We start from the raw sequence: 20,374 nt of genomic DNA on the forward strand, positions 1-20,374 counted from the left end.
TCTCTGTCTCTCTCTCTCACTGTCCACTCTGCCTGTCAAACTGTCAAAAAAAAAAAAAAAAAAGAACAAATGAGTGCTGATGCCTAAAGAAATGCCACCATGGACTGGCGCTGTGGCTCACTTGGTTAATCCTCTGCCTCCTAACCATATGGGCACCGGGTTCTAGTCCTGGTAGCTCCTCTTCCAGTCCAGCTCTCTGCTGTGGCCCGGGAGGGCAGTGGAGGATGGCCCAGGTGCTTGGGTACCTGCACTTGCATGGGAGACCAGGAGGAAGCACCTGGCTCCTGGCTTCAGATCGGCGTAGCACCAGCCGTAGCGGCCATTTGGGGAGTGAACTAACGGAAGGAAGACCTTTCTCTCTGTCTTTCTCTCTCTCACTGTCTATAACTCCACCTGTCAAATAAGAAAATGACACCAGACAGCAAGAAGCTTCTGTGAGAAATTAGAGCTTCCACTAAATCAAAACGAAGGTCAAGATGAAATCAACCTCAGAGAACTTCATGGGATTCAGTGCCAGTCTCCAGGGCCCAGTGAAAATGAGAGAGACATGCATCAAGTGGGATAAAAGTACTGGAGATGAAATTTTTGAACAAAAATCAAAATACACAAATTTGAAGAATTTTGAAGAAACTGTAACAAAAATAAAATAAATGGCTACAATCCTGCCACTTCTGTTTAGTTTAGGGCAGTGCTTTTAAAAGACTTTCTATTCAGAGCTGGCATTGTGGCACAGTGGTATGGTTAAGCTGCCACTTGTGATGGAAGCGTCCAATTTGGGAGTGCTAGTTTGAATCTGGTTACTGTTTCCAATCCAGCTTCCTGCTAATGTGCCTGAGAAAGCAGCCAAAGATGGCCCAAGAGCTTGGGCCCCTGCCTCCCATGTGGGAAACCCAGAAGAAGCTCCTGGCTCCTGTCTGGCACATTCCTGGCAGCTGTGGCCATTTGGGGAATGAACCAGCTGATGGATGATAACTATCCCTTTTTCTCTATAACTTTGCCTTTCAAAAATAATCTTTTTAAAGGTTTTTATTTATTTATTTGAAAAAGTAGAGTTGGTGGGCGGGGCCGGGGGGGAGATTGAGATCTTCCATCCAGTGGAATGATGGCAATGGTCTGGGCCAGGCTGAAGCCAGGAGCTTCATCTGGGTCTCCCACATGGGTAGCAGGGGCTCAAGCACTTTAGCCATCTTCCACTGCTTTCCCGGGACATTAGCAGGGAGCTGGATCAGAAGTGGAGGAGCCACGCCCTGAACCAGTGCCCACATGGAATGCCGGTGTTGCAGGCAGCAGCTTAACCCACAACCCTGCTCCCACCCCATCTGTGTCTTACATACACACGTATGTGCAAGTATATGTGCATACATGTGGGTACAAACACGTGTGCAGTAACTAAAAGCATGGCCTGCAGTACCTCCTTAAGGAGTGGTGCTGCCAAGATTCTAGAGCGCCTGTGGTTTTCCAGACATGGTACTACTGGGCAACGAAGAACCACTGAGAAAAGCACAGAGGGCTGCACTTGCCAAGAATCATTCACCCCAAAGGCAGCCTCCATGACACTGACATCTGACAAATACTAACGACCGAAGTTTTTGCAGCAGTTACAGAGGGACAAGCAACAGGGGAACGGATGGCACAGAGTGCCTCGTGAGAAAATGATGATAGCACCTGCTTCTCCTAACCACATCCTAAGGGACCATCTTCAGAACTTTACGTATCTGAACTCATTTAATCTTACCTTCATTTTATAGATGAGGACCCCAAGGTCAGAAAGGTTGAGTACCTGCCCAAGACTGCCGTGCTGATAAATGGGCATCTAGCTCCCGAGTCTACATTCCGAACTTCCACAGTATCTCTGTGCCCTCAGCAAGCATTACTGAGCTGCTCAGGACAGCCCACCCTCTATCCGGAAGGCACACTGCAGTATTAAGCTGATAAACTTCATTTTGAATGTTAGGTATTTTGCCCTTTTCTTTAACTTTTAGACGTTTTATACTCATGACAATAAGCACAATATATTTCCGTTTAATTTTAAGTTCCAAATATTTAGGTAATATAGTAATTAAAGAGTACTCTAAGTGTTGTTGAGAATTTTTTGCCTTTAAAACATACGCTCGGGTCGGCGCTGCGGTGTAGCAGATAAAGCTGTTGTCTGCAGTGCTGGCATCCCATATGGGCACCGGTTCGAGTCCCAGCTGCTCAACTTCTGATCCATCTCTCTGCTATGGCCTGGGAAAGCAGTGGAAGATGGTCCAAGTCCTTGGGCCCCTGTACTCTTGTGGGAGACTCAGAAGAAGCTCCTGGCTCCTGGCTTCAGACTGGTACAGCTCTAGCCACTGTGGTCATCTGGGGAGTTTACCAGCAGATGGAAGACCTCTCTCTCTTTCTCTACCTCTCTCTAACTCTGCCTTTCAAATAAATCTTTTTTAAAAAATACACTCAGGCCGGTGCTGTGGTTCATTTGGTTAATCCTCTGCCTGCGGTGTCAGCATCCCATATGGGCGCCGGGTTCTAGTCCCGGTTGCCCCTCTTCCAGTCCAGCTCTCTGCTGTGGCCAGGGAGGGCAGTGGAGGATGGCCCAAGTGCTTGGGCCCTGCACCCACATGGGAGACCAGGAGGAAGCACCTGGCTCCTGACTTGGGATCGGCGTAGCTCCGGCTGTAGTGGTCATTTGAGGGGTGAACCAACAGAGGGAAGACCTCTCTCTCTCTCTCACTGTCTAACTCTGTCTGTCAAATAAAAAAAAAAAAATACACTCAAAAAAATACTCTTCTCTGTGGAGGCTCAGAGGCTAACTCCAGGGCCCAGCTCTCAGGACAAAACGTTGCACATGTCTGTGCGTCTGTTTCAGAGTGGCCAGCTCCTCACGCAACTGTCCAGTGTTGGGCAACACATCCTGACCCCTGTTCGTAGAGCGCCCCGCAATTCTCAAGACAATGCTTCCTACACAGGGCAGATGGTTGCTGATTCAATGGCCTTACGCTGCAATTTCCTAATCACAGACACTCGTGTGATAAAGGAAGGCGTATGACACACAGAGACTGGCGGGTCCTGGGGAGGCTGAGACACGTGAGCAAGCCCAAGTCAGGCTACAGGCCCATCTCTGGAAGCAGGGACCGCTCCTTCCAACGTCTTTGATCTAAATCCCTCCATCTGACATCTACAAACTGCCCAACATGCTCGGGAGCCATTTCTGGGCCCTACCAGACATCCCCATGTGTGCAAGAACTGGGTCTGATTTGATTTGCAAATAATCTTGCGAGGGAACCTCCAATTTAAAGATGAAGAAACAGGGCCTCAGACTCAGCAATTTGCCCGACTACTGGACTTACAAGTGGCAGAACAGGACCTGAATCTCACTCTGCTCCAAGCCCAGTCCATACCACCACCCAGTTCTGGTGTTATTCCCACACTGGGTGGGGATGCTGGAGGAATCTGAATTGAGGTGAGGTGGAGGATGCAGGTGTGGAAAAGGAGGTCCTAATGGGGTTCAACTGAAGGAGGCTCTTAATAAAAAATTGTGATTTTTCACCTATCAGAAAAGCAAATACCAGCCGGTGCCATGGCTCACTTGGCTAATCCTCTGCCTGCGGTGCCGGTACCCCGGGTTCTAATCCCGGTTGCTCCTCTTCCAGTCCAGCTCTCTGCCGTGGCCCCAGAGGGCAGTGGAGGACACCCCAGGTGCTTGGGCCCTGCACCCCATGGGAGACCGGGAAGAAGCACCTGGCTCCTGCTTCGGATCGGTGCAGCACCGGCCATGGCGGCCATCTGGGGAGTGAACCAACAGAAGGAAGACCTTTCTCTCTGTCTCTCTCTCACTGTCTATAACTCTCTCTCTGTCTCTCACTGTCTAACTCTGCCTGGCAAAATAAACAAATAAATAAATAAAATACATTAAAAAAAAAAAAGAAAGAAAAGCAAGTACCCAAAAGTCTGATAACGCCTTCTGCTGGCCAGGCAGAGAGGACACAGATGCTTCCTGGTGTAAACGGCAATGTCTGTGACAAAGACAAAGGCATCCATTTATCCTCTGGCTCAGCCACTTTCTTCTTGGGAGTTTACAGAACACAGACACTGAGAGAGAACTGACAGACCATGTATACAGACTATTTATGGAAACACTGAATTTCGGTGCCTATTAAATACAGGACTGAGGAAACAGATGAAGGTACACACTCATACAACGGAACAATATGCAAAAGATAAAAAGAAGGCAGAAGCTCCGGCATGAAAGGTCCCCTTCAAAACAAGATACTGAAGAGTGAGTGCATGATAGTGCTTCACATAGTTTATATAAAAATGGGATTAAAAGATAAGTGTATTTTGATGCAAAAATATTTTGAAATTCATGCATAGTTTTTTCATAATACACATTTTCTTGACCATTCTGGACACTCGTCATACATACTGCTTTTTGTGGAAAATGGGGAGAGTAAGAAATACAGAAGAAAATTTTAAAATCTGTACCCAGGTGTTTTTTGCAGATACAGTGAAAACTTTTGAAGAATATGCAAGAAATGAAAAATTCTGTTCATAGGAGTGGAGGGGAAGAAGACCAGGTAAATGGGTGTCAGGGGTGGGAAACACTTTGCTTTTTTTTTAGTCATAAAAATACCTCATGTGTAAGGCTGTGAAGGCTCAGCGCAGGCTCCCCCTCCAGTCACACTGCTCTGTCCCACACGCTGGCTGGGCCCCTTTTCCTACCACTGCCTCTCCTGTCATCCAGGCTGTGTGTCCCCCAGGTCTTCTGTGAGGTCACAACCTGTGTGCTATGCTTCACTGCACTGGGTGGGAGTTTATTAAATGAACTCTTCATTTAATAATACTCTACCCAGGGGGGTCAGCACTTGGCTTAGCAGGTAAAGCCGCTGCCTATGTTGCCAGCATCCCATATGGGTGCCGGTTCGCGTCCTGGCTGCTCCACTTCTGACCCAGCTCTCTGCTATGGCCTGGGAAAGTTATGGAGGATGGCCCAGGTCCTTGGGCCCCTGCACCCACGTGGGAGACCTGGAGGAGGCGCCTGGCTCCTGGCTGCGGATCGGCGCAGCTCCGGTCACTGTAGCATCTGGGGAGTGGATGGAAGACTCTCTCTCTGCCTCTCCTCTCTTTGTGTAACTCTTTCAAATAAATAAATAAATCTTTGAAAAAAAAAATAATACTTTACCCAGGCCTCAGATAGACTAAATGAGTTGTTAAAGGTCACCCAGGGGCAAAGTGGGAGCTTGCCTGGCTCAGAACCCTAAATCCATCCCCTCACTGTGCCCAGGTTCCTCCATTATAGCTCCCTGCAACTCTGGCCTCTGAAGAAAACAGGATGTCTCCTTTGACCTTCCTTCTGCCTAACGGCATTCAGTGACAATCAGTGACATGAAACAGGAAGAGAGGAAAAAAGAGGAGGGGTACTCACTCTTGCAGAGACCGGTCTGAGTCGTCAGCATTTGCTGTGCCCAGGTCTGAGTCGTAGGACATGGGCTCTTCAGCATGGTCCGGACTCTTAGAGCCATGCTCTTGGAGTAGGCAGCTATCAGAGTTTAGGCTGCAGGACAGCTGGGAGGAACTGGCCGTGTCCAGGCTGAGGGAGGAGGCAGTGAGCTTTCTGTTCCGCCGGACCTTGTGGCCCGAATGCTGGACTTCGATGTCCTCTGAGCCTGAGGAGTGAGAAATTGAATCCAGAGACTCCTTCCGCTGTAGTTCTGCACCAGAGGTAGTGACAGGTTCAAGCTCAGAGAGTGGGCATAGCCCAGACAGGGCCAATGGGGTGAGCGTCCACTCGTTTAAGATGGCGGACTTGTAGGAGAGTTCAAAGGATAAGGATGTTAATCCTTGCAGGAAGCTAAGGAGGAACTCAGCCTCCTCGGCATCTCGGAGCAGGGCTGAGGGCTGATAGTACTCGCATAGCCGGGTCTGCTCCTGGAGCAGCAGCTTCAGGTAGCACTCCATCAGGCCGTCATTGAGGGCCAGCCGCAGCCAGGCCCGGCAGCGGCCCACGTCCGTGTTCACAAAGACCAGGTGCTCCAATTCCGAGATGATGTGTCTGGGAAGGGGAGGACAGACTGTTTCAGGAAAACCGAGATGCCGTTTTTCCACTGGTTAGCAATAATTACTGAGTGACAAGGCAGAGAATTAGGGAGCAGTGTGTTAAGGGGCATCTAGGAATGTTAAGCTGTAACCCAATTTTTTGAGGTTCAAGTTACGAAAGATAATTGTCACATTCATTACAACTGTCCCTTGGACCTCTGACGTCATCTGCTCACCCAAGACATGTCTGCTGAGCCCCCAAGTGCAAGGTCAGCAGGGGTGGGAAATGACAGGATAACGACATGGCTCTGGCCTCAACCTAGGTACGTGGGAGACAGCTGTTTTGTTGGTGGGGCTGCAGCGGAGGGTTGGGCAACTGTGTCTAGGCTGCAGAAAGAAAAATGCCACAGAAGGGCAGTATCTGAACCAGGCCCGGAGGGGTTTCAAGAGGTAAAGATGGAAAGAAAACCTTCTAGGCACAAGGAACTGACAGAAGGAAGACCTAAAGGGCTGCAAAGAACACAAGCACTGCAATTACAACACACAGGGGGAGAGTGGGGGACTCAGTTGTTGCAAGTTGGTAATGGAGGGTCCTGAATGTCCAACTGGTAAGGCAAGCCAGGGCCATGGTGCGTCAGAACACGACTGCTAGATTCTGGGCCCCAACCTAGGGCATCAGACTTCAGGCTGGCATTTAGAAGCCTGTGGGCTACGGGTTTTTAAAGAGGGACGTGACTTGCCCACAACCGTGTACACTGTAGGGTGGACTCTGGATAGGGAGACCCAGGCCCAAGGGCGCCACACAGTTCCTGAAGCCCTCGGCGTGCTGTGAAGGCCCCTCCTCTGCACCGCGGTCTTCTCTGGAGTGCAGACCACATCCTGCTGGACTCGGTGACTGAGCTCCAGCTAGTTTAAGCTCAGTGAAGGCTGACTGCTGCCCCACCTACGGAAAGGCAGAGTGCGATACGGCAGACAACAAGCCACTGTCACCCACAGAGAGAAAAGAACCTGACACAGGGTGGCAGAGGTGGGTATGGAAAGGAACTCTCAGACTGATGGTGGCACTGATTAGCCCTCAAGGAACGGTGCCAGCCAGCTACTTGCGCAAAAGCGCAGGCAGTTAGCAGCAAGGTGGGAAAGGTGAATATTCAGCTGTCTACCCGGGTTGCACTCTTCTGAGAAAAGTCCATACCTCATTATGAGTATAATATTTGGAACAAAGATGTTCAAACATTCTAAGGCAGGCTTAGTCAACTTTTCCCTACAAGGACCAGACAGGAAGTGCTTCAGGTTTGCAGGCCACACCACCTCTGTTGCCTCCACCTAACTTTTACAGGTGTGGTCCAAAAGGCTGTTGCCGCTGAAGCCCACCAGCCCAGGGGCATAAAGCAGTCCCAGGCTTTTGTCAGGGCCGAGGGCTCGGGGCATGATGGCTGGTGGGGAGGCATGGTCCAGAGATACACCTCTCTGTGAGCTACTCTCCCCCCTGCTCCACCCTGGCTCTCACGGAACACAGGCAGCTCTGCTGGCTTCCCATGCAGCTAGCGGGGAAGAGCCACACTCCAAGTCTCCGCCCAAAACAAAACCTCTCTCACTGAGCTCACTTGTGGGTGACAGTTTTCAAAAGGGACCAGAAGACCGGCTGCGGCAGAGGCTTCTGGTGGGCACTTTTCTTCCTTTTTCCTCCAGCCTCAGCACGGATGTGCTTGGCATGTAGGCCGTGTATGAACACAGCCTCCAGGGCACTGCACATGGTGTTGGCGTCTCCGTCCTCACTGGTGACCACGGTGTCCAGAGACACGTACTGCTTCTGCAGCGCCTTCACGGATCCCACCAGCTTCTTCTTGATGACCTGGGCAGCACCAAACAGAACACAGGCCTTTAGAGGAAAATCCTGAGAGCCCCTGTCGCCAAACACAAGTGCAACCACAGATGAATGTATTTATGGGTTATTTCCACACAGTCAGCATGTTCATGAAGGCAAATAAAGATAAACACAGAGAAGCAAAGGAAAACTGCACACTCAGACAGCCTGGAGATAACTGCGGTGCTGGTGCTGTGCATCTCATTCATGGTGGGTCTTTTTTACTTTCTGACCCAAACTCCTTATAATCTTGTGTTGAAATACTGGCCCCAGGCTGGCATTGTGGTGTACTGGGTTAAGTTGCTTCCTGAGATACTGGCATTCCCATATGGGTGCTAGTTGCTCCACTTCCAATCCAGTTCCCCACTAGTGCACCTGAGAAGGCAGCTGAAGATGGCCCAAGAAACTGGGCTCCTGCACACATGTGGGAGACCCGGATAGAGTTCCAGGCATGGCTTTGACCTAGCCCAGCCATGGTAGTTGTGGCCATTTGAAGAGTAAACCAGTGGAGGGAAGCTCTCTCTGTCCCACCTCCCCCTGCTTTGTAATTCTGCCTCCCAAATAAATGGCCCAGGCTGGGCTAGGCCGAAGCCAGGAGCCAGGAGCTTCATCCAGGTCTCCCACATGGGGGGCAGGGGCCCAAACATGTAGGCCATCTTCTGCTGCTCTTTCTAGGCCATTAGCAGGGAGCTGAATCAGAAGTGGAGCAGCTGGCACATGAAACTGTGGCCATATGGGATGCCAGTGTTGCAGGTGGCAGCTTTACCTGCTATACAATACCAGCCTCCAAATAAATAAATACATAAATCTTGTTAAATAAAATAAAGTAAGTATTGGATCCATCATAGATACAGCTATGGGAGCCAGAGTCAACCTACCTAGGCAGGTGTGAGGCTCCCCACCTCGTTTACAGGACCAAGATCCTACAGAATCAACAAACTAAGAGGCAATAAATGCTGCTTAAAACAATAAAAACATCAAGAAAACTGGAGCATGGTTACATCAAGAAAGACCTTGGGCCTGGCAAGTCAGAGGGTAAGGTTCAGGCCTGGCTCTGACAGTGACCTGCTGTCACTTCACACATTTCACTTAGCCTCCTGACTTCCTGGTCCGTTAAATGGACACAGTATTCCCTAGCTAGGATCGGCAGAGTGCTTCTCAAGGGCAAGACTAGTTTTGTATCCATCTTTGGGGCCTCAACACTTGCACTGTGTTTAGCACCTAGAGTAACTCAGTAAATGGGAAACAAGCACATCACAAAATGTATACAAGTACTCTAGAAACAGTAACAGTTGCTCAATCCTAACTATGTCAAAATTATCTGTTTTGAAAAGGACTAGAAGGGATCACAGGAAAACTGACTTGAATGGTTCAGTGAAAGGATTATGAATAAATTTTCTTACTCTTTTATTCTTAATTCAGCCCAAACAGTAAATGTTTATATTCTTTGGAAAATTAGGTTTAAAAAAGCATTAATGAGACAAAATTCACATAACATAAAGTTCATCCATTTACATATACTTGTAATTCAATAGTTTTCAGTACCTTCATGGAATTGTACAACCATCACCACTATCTAATTTTAGCACATTATTATTGGGGCTGATGCCGTGGCATAGCAGGTAAAGCCAACGCCTGCAGTGCCGGCATCCCATATGGGTGCCGATTTGAGTCCCGGCCGCTCCACTTCCGATCCAGCTCTCTGCTATGGCCTGGGAGAGCAGTGGAAGAAGGCCCTGGTCTTTGGGCCCCTGAACCTGTGTGGGAAACCTGGAAAAGTTCCAGGCTCCTGGCTTCGCACTGGCACAGCTCCGGCCGCTGCAGCCATTTGGGGAGTGAACCAGCAGATGGAAGACTCTCTCTCTCTCTCTCTCTACCTCTCTGTAACTCTGCCTTTCAAATAAATATTTTTTTTTAAAGGAACATTATTATCACCTCTAATAGAAACTGTACTGGTGGTTGCTGTGAGCCAGGGAGAGGGAACTCGGCAGTGACTGCAGTCACTAATCTACTTTGCCTCTATGTATTTGGACTTGCCTATTCTGGAGATTTCTTTTTTTTTTTTTTAAACGTTTTAAGATTTTATTTATTTATTTGAGAGGTAGAGTTACAGAGAGTGAGAGGGAGAGACAGAAAGGTCTTCCTTCCACTGGTTCACTCCCCAAATGGCCGAAACGGCCGGAGCTGTGTCAATCCTAAACCAGGAGCCAAGTGCTTCTTCCCAGTCTCCCATGTGGGTGCAGAGGCCAAAGGACTTGGGCCATCTTCTGCTGCTTTCCCAGGCCATAGCAGAGAGCTGGATTAGAAGAGGAACAGCCGGGACTAGAACTGGCGCCCATATGGGATGCCGGTGCTGCAGGCGGAGGATCAACCTACTGCGCCATGGCGCTGCCCCTATTTTGGACATTTCATCTGAATGGAACCACACAACATGTGATCTTTTGTGTCTCACTTCGTTCACACACTGTTCACACTGTTTACACACTCTTAAGGTTTATATACCATGTCCTAGTACTCCATTCCTTTTCTTAAAAAAAAAAAAAAAAGTATTTAAGAGGCAGAGAGACTGATGCACCAGGGTGGGAGGGCTTCCACCCACTGGTTCAATCTGCAAAAGCCAGGGGTCCAAAGCCAGGAGCCAGGATCTCAATCTAGGTCTCCCACGTGGGTGTCAGAAACCAAACTAACTGAGTTGAGTCTTCACTGTGGCTTTTTAGGGTCCACATCAGGAGGAAGCTGGAATCAGGAGCTGGAGTTGGGTATTGAACCCAAAAAATATTCTATTACAAAGATATACCATATTATATTTATCTATTCATCAGTGAATAGATGTTGGGCTGCTCCCACTTTTTGGCTACCATACTGCTATGAACACTCATATACAAGTTTCTGTGTAAACATGCTTAAGAGTTCTCTTGGGTATACACCTAGGAGTGAAATCGCTGGGTCATATAAAACCTTATGTTTAACTTTCCGAGGAACTGGTAAATTATTTGCCAAAGTGACTGTACTATCTTACATTCCCACCAGCAATGTCTGTCTTCTTGATTATAGTCATCCTGCTGCGTGTCTCAGTGTGGTTTTGATTTGCATTTTCAAAATGTCTAATGACACTGAACATTTTTTCATGTGCTTATGGTCATTTGCATATCTTCTTTGGAGAATGTATATTCAAATCTTTTATCCACTTTACAACTGGATTATTTGTCTTTCTCTTGTTGAGTTGTAGGAGTGCTTTTTTTCTTTTTAAAAAAGATTTATTTATTTACAAGGCAGGGTGACAGAGAGAGACAGAAAGAGAGATCTGCCACCCAATGGTTCACTCTCCAAATGCCTCCAACAGCCATGGCTGAGCTTGGCCAAAGCCAGAAGCCAGCAGTTCCATCTAGGTCTCCTATTTGGGTGGCAGGGCCTTAGTACTTGAGCCATTATCTGCTGCCTTCCACGTGCAGCGGAAGGAAGCTGGTATTCCAAGCAGAAGCCTAACCTGCTGTGTCACAACGCCCACGCTGAGGAGTTCTTTGTATATTCAGGTCCCTGGCTTCAGCTTGTCCCGGATGTTGTGGGCATTTGGGGAGTGAACCAGTGCATAGAAGATCTCTTTCTGTTGCTCTGCCTTTCAATTACTAAACACTAAAAATTATTTTATATGCAAGATATTATTAGATATTACATAAAAAGTACAAATGCTTAATTTAGCTGAGTACCTACTTGGTGTTGTTAGGGGATGTAGGGATTAAACAAGGCATACCCACAAGAAACTCATACCTTTGGGGCCAGATTTGTGGCACAGTGGGTTAAGCCACTGCTTGTGACACTAGCATCCTATATTGAAGTCCAGGTTCAAATCTTGGCTGCTCTGCTTCCAACCCAGCTCCCTGATAATGTACCTGGAAAAGTGGAAGATGGCCCAAGTCCGTGGGTCCTTTCCACCCGTTTGGGAGATCTAGATAGAGTTCCAGGCTCCTGGCTTCAACTTGGGCCAGCCCTGGCCATTGTGGCCTTTTGGGGAGTGACCCAGTGGATGGAAGCTAGCCGGTGCTCTTGCTCGCTCACTCTCTCTCACTGGTGCTGCAGGTGGAGGCTTAACCTACGACGCCACAACGCAGGCCCCCATCCCTCTCTCTGTCTCTATCACTCTGAATTTCAAACAAATACATAAATCTTAAAACAAACAAACTTCATACCCTTGAGTAGTCAGTCTATGCAGCGCTTGCTGGAAGCTGAGCCAGCCTAGGGCTCTGCCTTAGCTCCAGAGGTCCAGGGGGAAGGATGAGGGAAGGGCCTTTGCATGAAAGTCAGCTAGAAGGTAGGTGGAGCTTAACACTCCAGCGGCCAGGAGGGAGGAAGGCACATCTCTGAGGGCTAGAGTTCCTTTTAAGCAGAAAGTTCTCTGAACTGGGAGCGGCAGTGGGGGTAGAAAGGGAAATTCTGGCTTTTCTCAGAAAGTCACCTCAGCCTAAAGGCTACTTAACCTCTTGCTTCTCCCAGGGAATCGAGAGCACTCAGCCCGGACTATCCAAGACAGCCCAGGGCCAGCAGGGTACAAAGGGCTCTCCCAAGACAGTGAGCCTGACGGGGCTCTGGTGAAGTGGTCACACACAACTGTGTTACTGGTAAATGTTCCAAAATATATGTAAGTTACCAGCTTACCCCATTAATCAAATAACAAACCAGTGCCCGGCAGCATTTGTTTTGGACCAATTCAATGCACTGGCCAAACTGACCACGTTACGGCCTAGAGGCAGGGGCTGAAGGTCTGAATGCAAATCCTTCTTTTTGGGTAATCTGTCTTCGATCCCCACTGTTTTCTGGGCAAACTCCCATTTTATAACCAGTAAGACTCCTCAGGGCCTGCTTCTGCTATACATTGTTCTCAGCCAGATGCCTCTTTTTCTGGACAGTGTCTACTCAGGTCAAAGTAAGAAAAACAAACGAAGTGGAATCCTTTGCAGCCCCTCCCCAACCCTGCCCACCTACCGGGATGGCAGCCCGGGGATCCAGTCCATTCTCCCCTACTGAGAGCATCTCCACGCACAGCAGCTCCCGCGGAGAGTCACATGGCACCTGCAGGGACAGAGGCAGCCAGCTGAGCAGGCTCCCAAGGCACCCACAGCCAGAGGTCCCCCCACCCCCAAGCAGGTGGCAGGCAGGCATCCCACCACACTCAACCTGCAACTCTAAGGCTTTGAGTAAGACAAAAGCAAAACCTGAGTGGATTTTAAGGAAGGAAAAAGGCCAGAGGTGGGTCGGCCCTAAGGCGTGGGCGGTAAGGACTCTTCACTCCACATCAAAAGCACCGCACAAAGCCAGGGCCCTGCTGGACCAGGAGGTGAAGAACAAATGGCTGATTTAGGTGCAAGGGGGATGCTTCAGCCGAAGGTGCCGAGAACTTGAGGGGCCCTGGACACAGGGGGCTCACAACCCACACTCAGGGCCTGGGCCTCACAGTAGCCTCTGACTCCTGTTCCAGTCCAGTGTCTTCCAGCTTGGTGGTGAAAAACACGAGTGGACTGCACCCGCACGGGAGACCAGGAGGAGGCGCCTGGCTCCTGGCTTCGGATCGGCGCAGCGCCGGCCACAGCGGCCATTTGGGGGTGAACCAACGGAAGGAGGACCTTTCTCTCTGTCTCTCTCTCTCACTGTCTGACTCTGCCTGTCAAAAAAAAAAAAAAAAAGACAGACAGACACAAGCGGAACGGCTTCATAAGGGGAGTGCTCTCCTGCTACACTCCTGCTTCGAGACTTTGAGGGTTTAGTTTGAGCAGCACAGGAATGTGTCTACACAGACCAACAAGGGTTCTGGCTGCAAACTGCCCCTAACCAGCTGGGCATAAGAGAGGCGCAGCATAGCACACAGCCCATTGAGTTACAGGGATCAATGGTATCTGTAATCCCAGTGGTGTGGCCACCCCAGTCTAGAAACAAAAACTGCCACTGTGTACATGGAGTGTGTACCAACAGCTAAGTCAACATGAGGTTAAACCACTAAATCCCTCAGGGCATCTGGTTTCCTCCCTTGGCCTCAGCCGGAGGGTGCTACTGGCTGGCCTAGTTCCACCCCAGCAACTTGGGCTGGGCAGATCAGGGCTGGACAGGCACATTCCCATCTAAGCAAAATCTCAGGGGAACAACCTGCTGAGCTGGGGAAAAAGCTAGCCTCAAGGAAAACAAACAGAAACAAAACTGTTACAGCTGCCTCTGCTCTTAAACAATTATGACCCAAGGATTGTCACATACCTCGCCTCCTTTACACTGCTGCCAGCCACCCTAGAAGGGTGCTGATAAGGAAATCGAAGCGGCCCAGGTCAAGAAGTACCAGACAACAGGGCTGGCAGTGGCCTGGTTCCAGCACAAGCCCCCAGGGCAATGCCAGCCACCCGCCTCCTCGCCCCGCCCCCGCCCCCCACCAAGGGAAACCCCAGACTCCTGACCGAGGGCCAGCACCTCAGAACTGGGACTTGAAGTGTGGGTTGGAAGGAGGACGCTTCAGCTGGGGGCCCATGAGGGCTGCGTCCGTCAGGGAGGAGTTCAAGAAGGCAGCAGAGCAGTTGGAAAGGGCAGAAGCAGGGTGATCCTCAGTCAGCAAAGGGAAGATGCTGATTCAACCTCGGGCCCCTGGGGTTGGCAGAAGGTGAACAGGACCCAGAGAGCCAGGCCCCTCTGGACAGCAGGAGCCCCGGCCCTAGTGCAGCCCCTGCCTCGCTGTCCCGCCCTTCACCGCGTTCTCTGCTCCCACCTGCTGGGGAGACCAGCTCCACACTCTGGCCACCAGCAGCCAGGAAAAGGAGTGTGCTGCTGTCAGTCACTCCTGGAAACGCTGCTGGTCCTGGGGGTTGGGCTCTTTCAAGGTTGCCCAGGTACAGCCCAGCAGGCAAAGCTCAGCTCCTCTGCCTCTAAGATGCTGGGCGGCCATGCCAGTTGCAATTCCAGCAGCCTAAGGAATGCCCTTCTAGACAGAGCCCTCCAACTCCCCAGCTGCCAGCTTCAAGGTCTGGACCCTAAGTAAGGGCTAGACTTCAATGATATAAATAATAGCCTAAGTCCTTTACGGTCTCATTAACTAATTAGCTGAGCACAATAAAGTATTCATTAGGAGAGGGCTATTAATGAGTGGGTACTCTGGCCAAGTAACTGATGAAAAACAAAAACAAAAACAAAGTAGGCTGAAGCTAAGAGAGGGCAGGGCAGGGCCAGACAAGAGACAAGTAACTGTCACCTCAAACAAAGTGTGAGAAAAACCACAAAATGACTGAAAACAGCTCCAAGCAGAGCAGTAATTCCAAGAGAACCCGACAATTCGCAAAACCAGACCAAGACGTCACCACCCATGCAGGCCACGACTCAGGACGCACCTTTCTTTGGCCTATTCACACCTACCCCAGAGCTTCAGGAGACAGGAGTTTGTCCACCAGGGACCTAAGCACCTACCTGGGGGACTGGAAGGAGGCTCTGGGGCTCCTGACTGTTTGGTCCGGGTTCCATTATCCACCTGGGTGGCCCAGGCCCCGGTTTACTATCAGATGGAACTGGTATCACCTCCTGTCCTCAAAACACTATTTCTTGATACCAAAAACCAAACCAAAGAGAGGCATGGTTTCAAGAACCATGCGGAAGGGAATACAGAGAGAACTTGGGCGATGCTACCAAGGGGTTTTTCAAACAGTGTTGGTGAAAGTTTTGTAGGGGTAAGGAGGTAGTTTTTGTCATTTAGGAAATAACACACTGTCTCCTGCCACCTCCGAGTGTTGATTCACCCTTACACAGTTTTCCAGAGTAAACAAAGCAAGCTGCTCTGAGCTCATTCTCTAACTTTAATTTCTACAGCAATCCTGTGACAGGAGGATCATCCCTGTTTCACGGAGGAGAAAGCTGAGGCTCAAGAGAAACGGGCCTCAGATAACACACAGAATTCTCTGGTTCCCACATTCTAACCCCTGTGCCTTTTGCCCGACTGATCTGTCTCTTTGGTTTTTGGCTTGAAAAGTTTCAGGCAAGCTACTACTTACAGATTCTTCCAAGGTACTCAAAAGCTCCATTTTATCAATAAGGCCTAAGACCAACAGGAAACAGGCTTGACCGATCAGATTTATAGCCCCAGTCGGCTGAGCCCAGGTCCTGCCATGGTCCCCAGGTTTTAGAGCTGCCCTTTCTTACGCAGTCAGAACACTAGGAATTGTCCTCGTTGTTTTTCTTCATTATAATTCTTGTCTCTTTGTATATAGGATGTCCAATTTTACTTCCTCCAGAGACCAAGGAAGAAAGAAAAAAGAGAACAGTTTAGATGAGACTTACATTGAAAGAAGAAATGGATAACCCCTGGCTTCACCGCTCTCAAAACATTTAACCACCAGTAAACAGCAACCTCTCTTTAGAGACTTGTCAGCCAACTCCCAAAAGTCTTTCCTCCGCTGCCTGAACCATGAACCTGGCTGCTCGGAACAACAGCCTGGTGTTTAAAGCCATCCAGCTGCGGTACCAATGGATGAGTCATGCATTTTCAGTTGGAAAAGAATGACAAAGATATCTTCTGATTCAGAAAGGCAGCTGATCCTTCAGGCATGTGAGCGCTGAATGAGGAAACAGTACCCCCTTCCAACTGCACAAAGCTGGATTTCTGGACAAGTGTTCTGGAAGGGGTGGGATGAGAGGTGGGAAGGTGCGGACCTTTGAAACAACTGCTTCAAATATGAGAGAACTCTTAGCTTGTGATTTCCGAAGGAACAGTGGGTGAGAACCGTGAAGCTGGAAACACTGGCTGCCTTTCTTCCCTCCCTCCCTCCTTCCATCCAGCAACATCCAGCTCCCCAGTATTCCCGTTCCACATCCCACAGTATTCCAACAAGGAGTAAACTCTGAATGAATGAACACGGAGACACTGCCTGACTTGTTCACAACCGTGTTTCCAGTATGTAAACAGTGTGTGGCACACACAGTGGTGCTCAAAAAATACTCGAATGAATTGATGAATAAATAAAAACTAAGCACAGGGCAGGTATCTCCGCTTCACAGACCTCGGAAAACTGAGGTGCCAACTCTTCAGAGGTGGGCCTTGTGGGATGCTTTCCATTAAACCAGGCTGCCAATCAAGTGGAAACCACTCAGATATACTGCTCCTTAATGGTAAGATATTGAAAGTAGAGGGCCAGCGCTCGGGTACAACAGGTTAAGGCCCCGGCCTGCAGTGCTGGCATCCCATATGGGTGCCAGTTCAGGTCCCAGCTGCCCCACTTCCCATCCAGCTCCCTGCTGATGCACCTGGGAAAGCAGCAGAGGATGGCCCTGGTCCTTGATCTCCCACATGGGAGAAGCTCCTGGCTCCTGGCTAAGGATTGGCTCAGCTCCAGCCATTGCGGCCATGTGGGAGTGACCCAGCAGATGGAAGACCTCTCTCTTGGGGCCAGTGCTGTGGTGTAGAGGGTAAAGCTGTGGCCTGTGGTGCTGGCATCCCATATAGATGCTGGTTCAAGTTCCAGATATTCCGCTTCTGATCCAGTTCCCTGCTATGGCCTGGGAAAGCAGTAGAAGATGGACCAAGTCCTTGGGCCCCTACACCCATCTGGGAGACCTGGCTTCAGATTGGCCCAGCTCTGGCCTTTGTGGCCATCTGGGGAGTGAACCAGCAGATGGAAGACCTCTCTCTCTGCCTCTCTGCTTTTAAAAACAAATAAATCTTAAAAAAAAAAAAATCTCTCTCTTGGGGCCAGCACTGTGGTACAGTGGGTTAACACCCTGGCCTGAAGCACTGGCATCCCATATGGGTGCCAGTTCTACTCCCGGCTGCTCCTCTTCCCATCCAGCTCTCTGCTGTGGCCTGGGAGAGCAGTGGAAGATGGCCCAAGTCCTTGGGCCCCTGTCAGCCATGTGGGAGACCTGGAGGAAGCTCCTGGCTCCTGGTTTCAGATCGGCGCAGCTCTGGCCATTGCGGCCAATGGGGAAGTGAGCCATTGGATGGAAGACCTCTCTCTCTCTGCCTCTCTTCTCTGTGTAACTCTCTGACTTCCGAATAAATAAATAAAATCTTTAAAAAAAAAAACCTCTCTCTTTCAAATAAATAAAATAAATCATTTTAAAAAATATATTGAAAGTTGAACAGCATTTGATTTTCAAAGAAGCAAGAGTATAAATGGCAAACACAGACAAGGGGTTCTCTTGAGGTCCTGTAAAATTGCTGTCAAGTGGCCAACACGTCTGAGGCCGGGGCATTAGAAGTTTGAGGAACTGTGCACCAAACCCTCTCCCCCAAGACTACATATACTGAGCATGGGAATCGGTGCCTCAGGAAGGTCCTCGTGCCTCACTGCTCTAGGAATAATCGGCTCCGTGTGCATGGAAGCCAAACGGCCAAAGCTCCGACACCTTCAAAAGAGGAAGCAATTCAACATCCTCTGTGCCCACCCACGCCTCAGCCTCTTCAGGATCCACTCGCTTGTACTTTCACAACCATGAGGTGTCTGGGGACCCACGGGTCCTTGCGCTCAGCACTGGGATGGACTTGCACCAGCTCTGGCGAGGAGCAGCACTGGGAGTGGGTCCTCCACAAATTCCAGGATGACGCACATGGACATGGCTGTGACCACAGTCAATGCCACACAGTGCTACTCCCTGAGATTCTTCAGGACCAGGACACCAGCCAGAAGGAAGTGCCCCAGGCTGAGTGGCCATCTCTCACCTTCCAGACATTTGGATGACAACTCCTATTCCATTAGCTGGCACAATTAATTTAATATGGATGTCAGAAATGCAATCGCCAGGGACAGGTACTTGGGTGCTGGCACCAAGCAAAACCCCCACCCAAGAGTGTGGCGTAGAGGATAAAGAGATTCCTCCCCCTCCACATGTATTTACCACCTGAGCCCCACCTGCCCACTCAAGCTGCCAGGTTTCCAACTGCCTGGCTCCCAGCAAATACCCAGATCTGGCAGCTGGAGGGCAGCCGGCGGTTGGCTCTGCACTAACGGGACTTAAGCTGAATGGAAGCTGGATCGAGGGAAGAACGGGCCCCACGCTGCGGTGAAGGGTGGCAGCGGGGACAGCAGAAGCGACAGGCTACGGAGAGCTCATTCTTAGTAAGAGTGGGGAAGGGTGGTAGGAACTCAGGCTGCAGGAGCTGGGGGCAGTTTAGCAAACCAGGGATGCGGTGTGCTCAGGCGGTAGCAGATGGAAAGGAAGAATGTGCGGGGCTGGAAGGCAGATACACCCGAGACTCGGGAGAAGGCTGCATCAGTCGCTAAGAAAGCGGTGCGCTCAACAAGGCGCCTTACTTTGGTGATGGGTCCTAAATGAGAAGGGGGCAGATTCTGGGGAGCTGGGCAGGGGCTGTGGGAGGCTGATAAGAAAGTTGAGCCAGCGATGGGGAAACCAGAAGGGTGGGTTTGGGGGAGGTCTGCGCGGACCTTTCGGGTCGCCACGGGGGTTGAGAGGCAAGGTTGAGGGCGTTAGCGGAGGGGCGGGGATGTGGCCCAGACGCGAGATGGCAGGGGTCTAACGTGGGGTCACGAGAGCAGCTGTATTTACTCAAGACCCGCGGCGAGGCGACGGGTAAGGCAGAAGTCGGGTCACGGGTGGGAGCAGATGGGGGAGACGGGCCGGCAGTGGCAGAGCGTGGGGTGCGGGCGAGAACGGGTGAGGGCTCCGAAGCCGGACAGTCTCAAGGCAACCGGTGCTGTGCAATCAAGAAAGGGCGGAAGGCCCACCCCCCGTGCGCGTCTCGGCCCCGCCGCCCCTGCGCTGCCCTCCTCGCTCCTGGAACCCTCACTCACCCAGAGGAGCGGGCAGAGGAGCTGGGGGCATTCTCGGCCGCAGGCGCCCCTCAGCCCCAAGTCGACGATGCGCTCTCCGGGCCACCGACAACAGGAAACGGCGCCCGCGGCGCCTGACGCCATCACGCCGGCTGGCGTGTGGCCACGCCCCCTCGGCCTGCGGAGCCAATCGCAGGGCCCCGAGGAGCAGCGGGGCGGGACCAAAGGCTCGCCCTCGCCCAGCGCTCGCCCCAAGGAGTGCATGAGAGGGCAGGGTGTCTCCTGGTGTACATTGGCGTCGGGCGGGCTGTCTCCTGGCTTCTAGGTTCCAGCCCTCGGCGCCGTCTGCCTGACGTAGGGGCTGCTGTTTCGCCTCCCTCAGCGGACTGTCGCCCCCTTGTGAGTGGTCCCAAGGACGCTGGCCCCACCTTTGCCTCCCTGCCAGGAAAACATGAGCACACCTTGGGGCGCGGGAGCGCCTAGAGGGCCTCCGGGGCGCTGTTTGCTTCGTCGCTTCTAGCCCCTTCGCGGCTGTTTGCTTTCCACCTAGCAGGTACATACACTTCCAAGTGGATTCAGAACAAAATGTCCTGAGTAGTGACCACAGCCAGTTGAAGGGCCGGGCAGGCGTCTTGGCAGGGGCTGTGGGCTCTGGGCACTTGCTTGCAGGCCTTGGCCAAATGGAAGCCCGGGGCCTGAGTGGGTGTGGGTGTTGGGGGGAGCCGCCATGTGCAAGTGCTTTGAGGGCACGGAG

At 50.9% G+C, this 20,374-nt stretch overlaps 1 protein-coding gene across 5 annotated transcripts in view; it reads right to left on the minus strand.

Annotated features, from left to right (window-relative positions):
* PLEKHM1 (pleckstrin homology and RUN domain containing M1) overlaps positions 1-20,171 on the minus strand; it is a 52,060-nt gene extending 31,889 nt beyond the window's left edge. For 4 of the 5 annotated variants that reach the window (XR_016223579.1, XM_002719439.6, XM_008271586.5 and 1 more), the window contains exons 1-4: positions 19,642-20,171; positions 12,860-12,946; positions 7,620-7,867; positions 5,405-6,031 (exon numbers count right to left, since the gene is read on the minus strand). Coding sequence is in view for 4 of the 5 variants with exons in the window: in XM_002719439.6 (XP_002719485.3) it covers positions 5,405-6,031; positions 7,620-7,867; positions 12,860-12,946; positions 19,642-19,884 (1,205 nt within the window). In the remaining variant the exon portion in view is untranslated. Of the gene's footprint in view, positions 1-5,404; positions 6,032-7,610; positions 7,868-12,859; positions 12,947-19,641 lie in introns of all 5 variants that reach the window. The other variant, XM_008271589.5, reaches the window with a different exon arrangement.
* Positions 20,172-20,374: the final 203 nt, after the last annotated feature.

The sequence above is a fragment of the Oryctolagus cuniculus genome, chromosome 17 (assembly GCF_051225735.1).
Source record: "Oryctolagus cuniculus isolate XC-2025 breed Fujian yellow rabbit chromosome 17, ASM5122573v1, whole genome shotgun sequence".
In the NCBI taxonomy this organism is placed as follows: Eukaryota; Metazoa; Chordata; class Mammalia; order Lagomorpha; family Leporidae; genus Oryctolagus; species Oryctolagus cuniculus.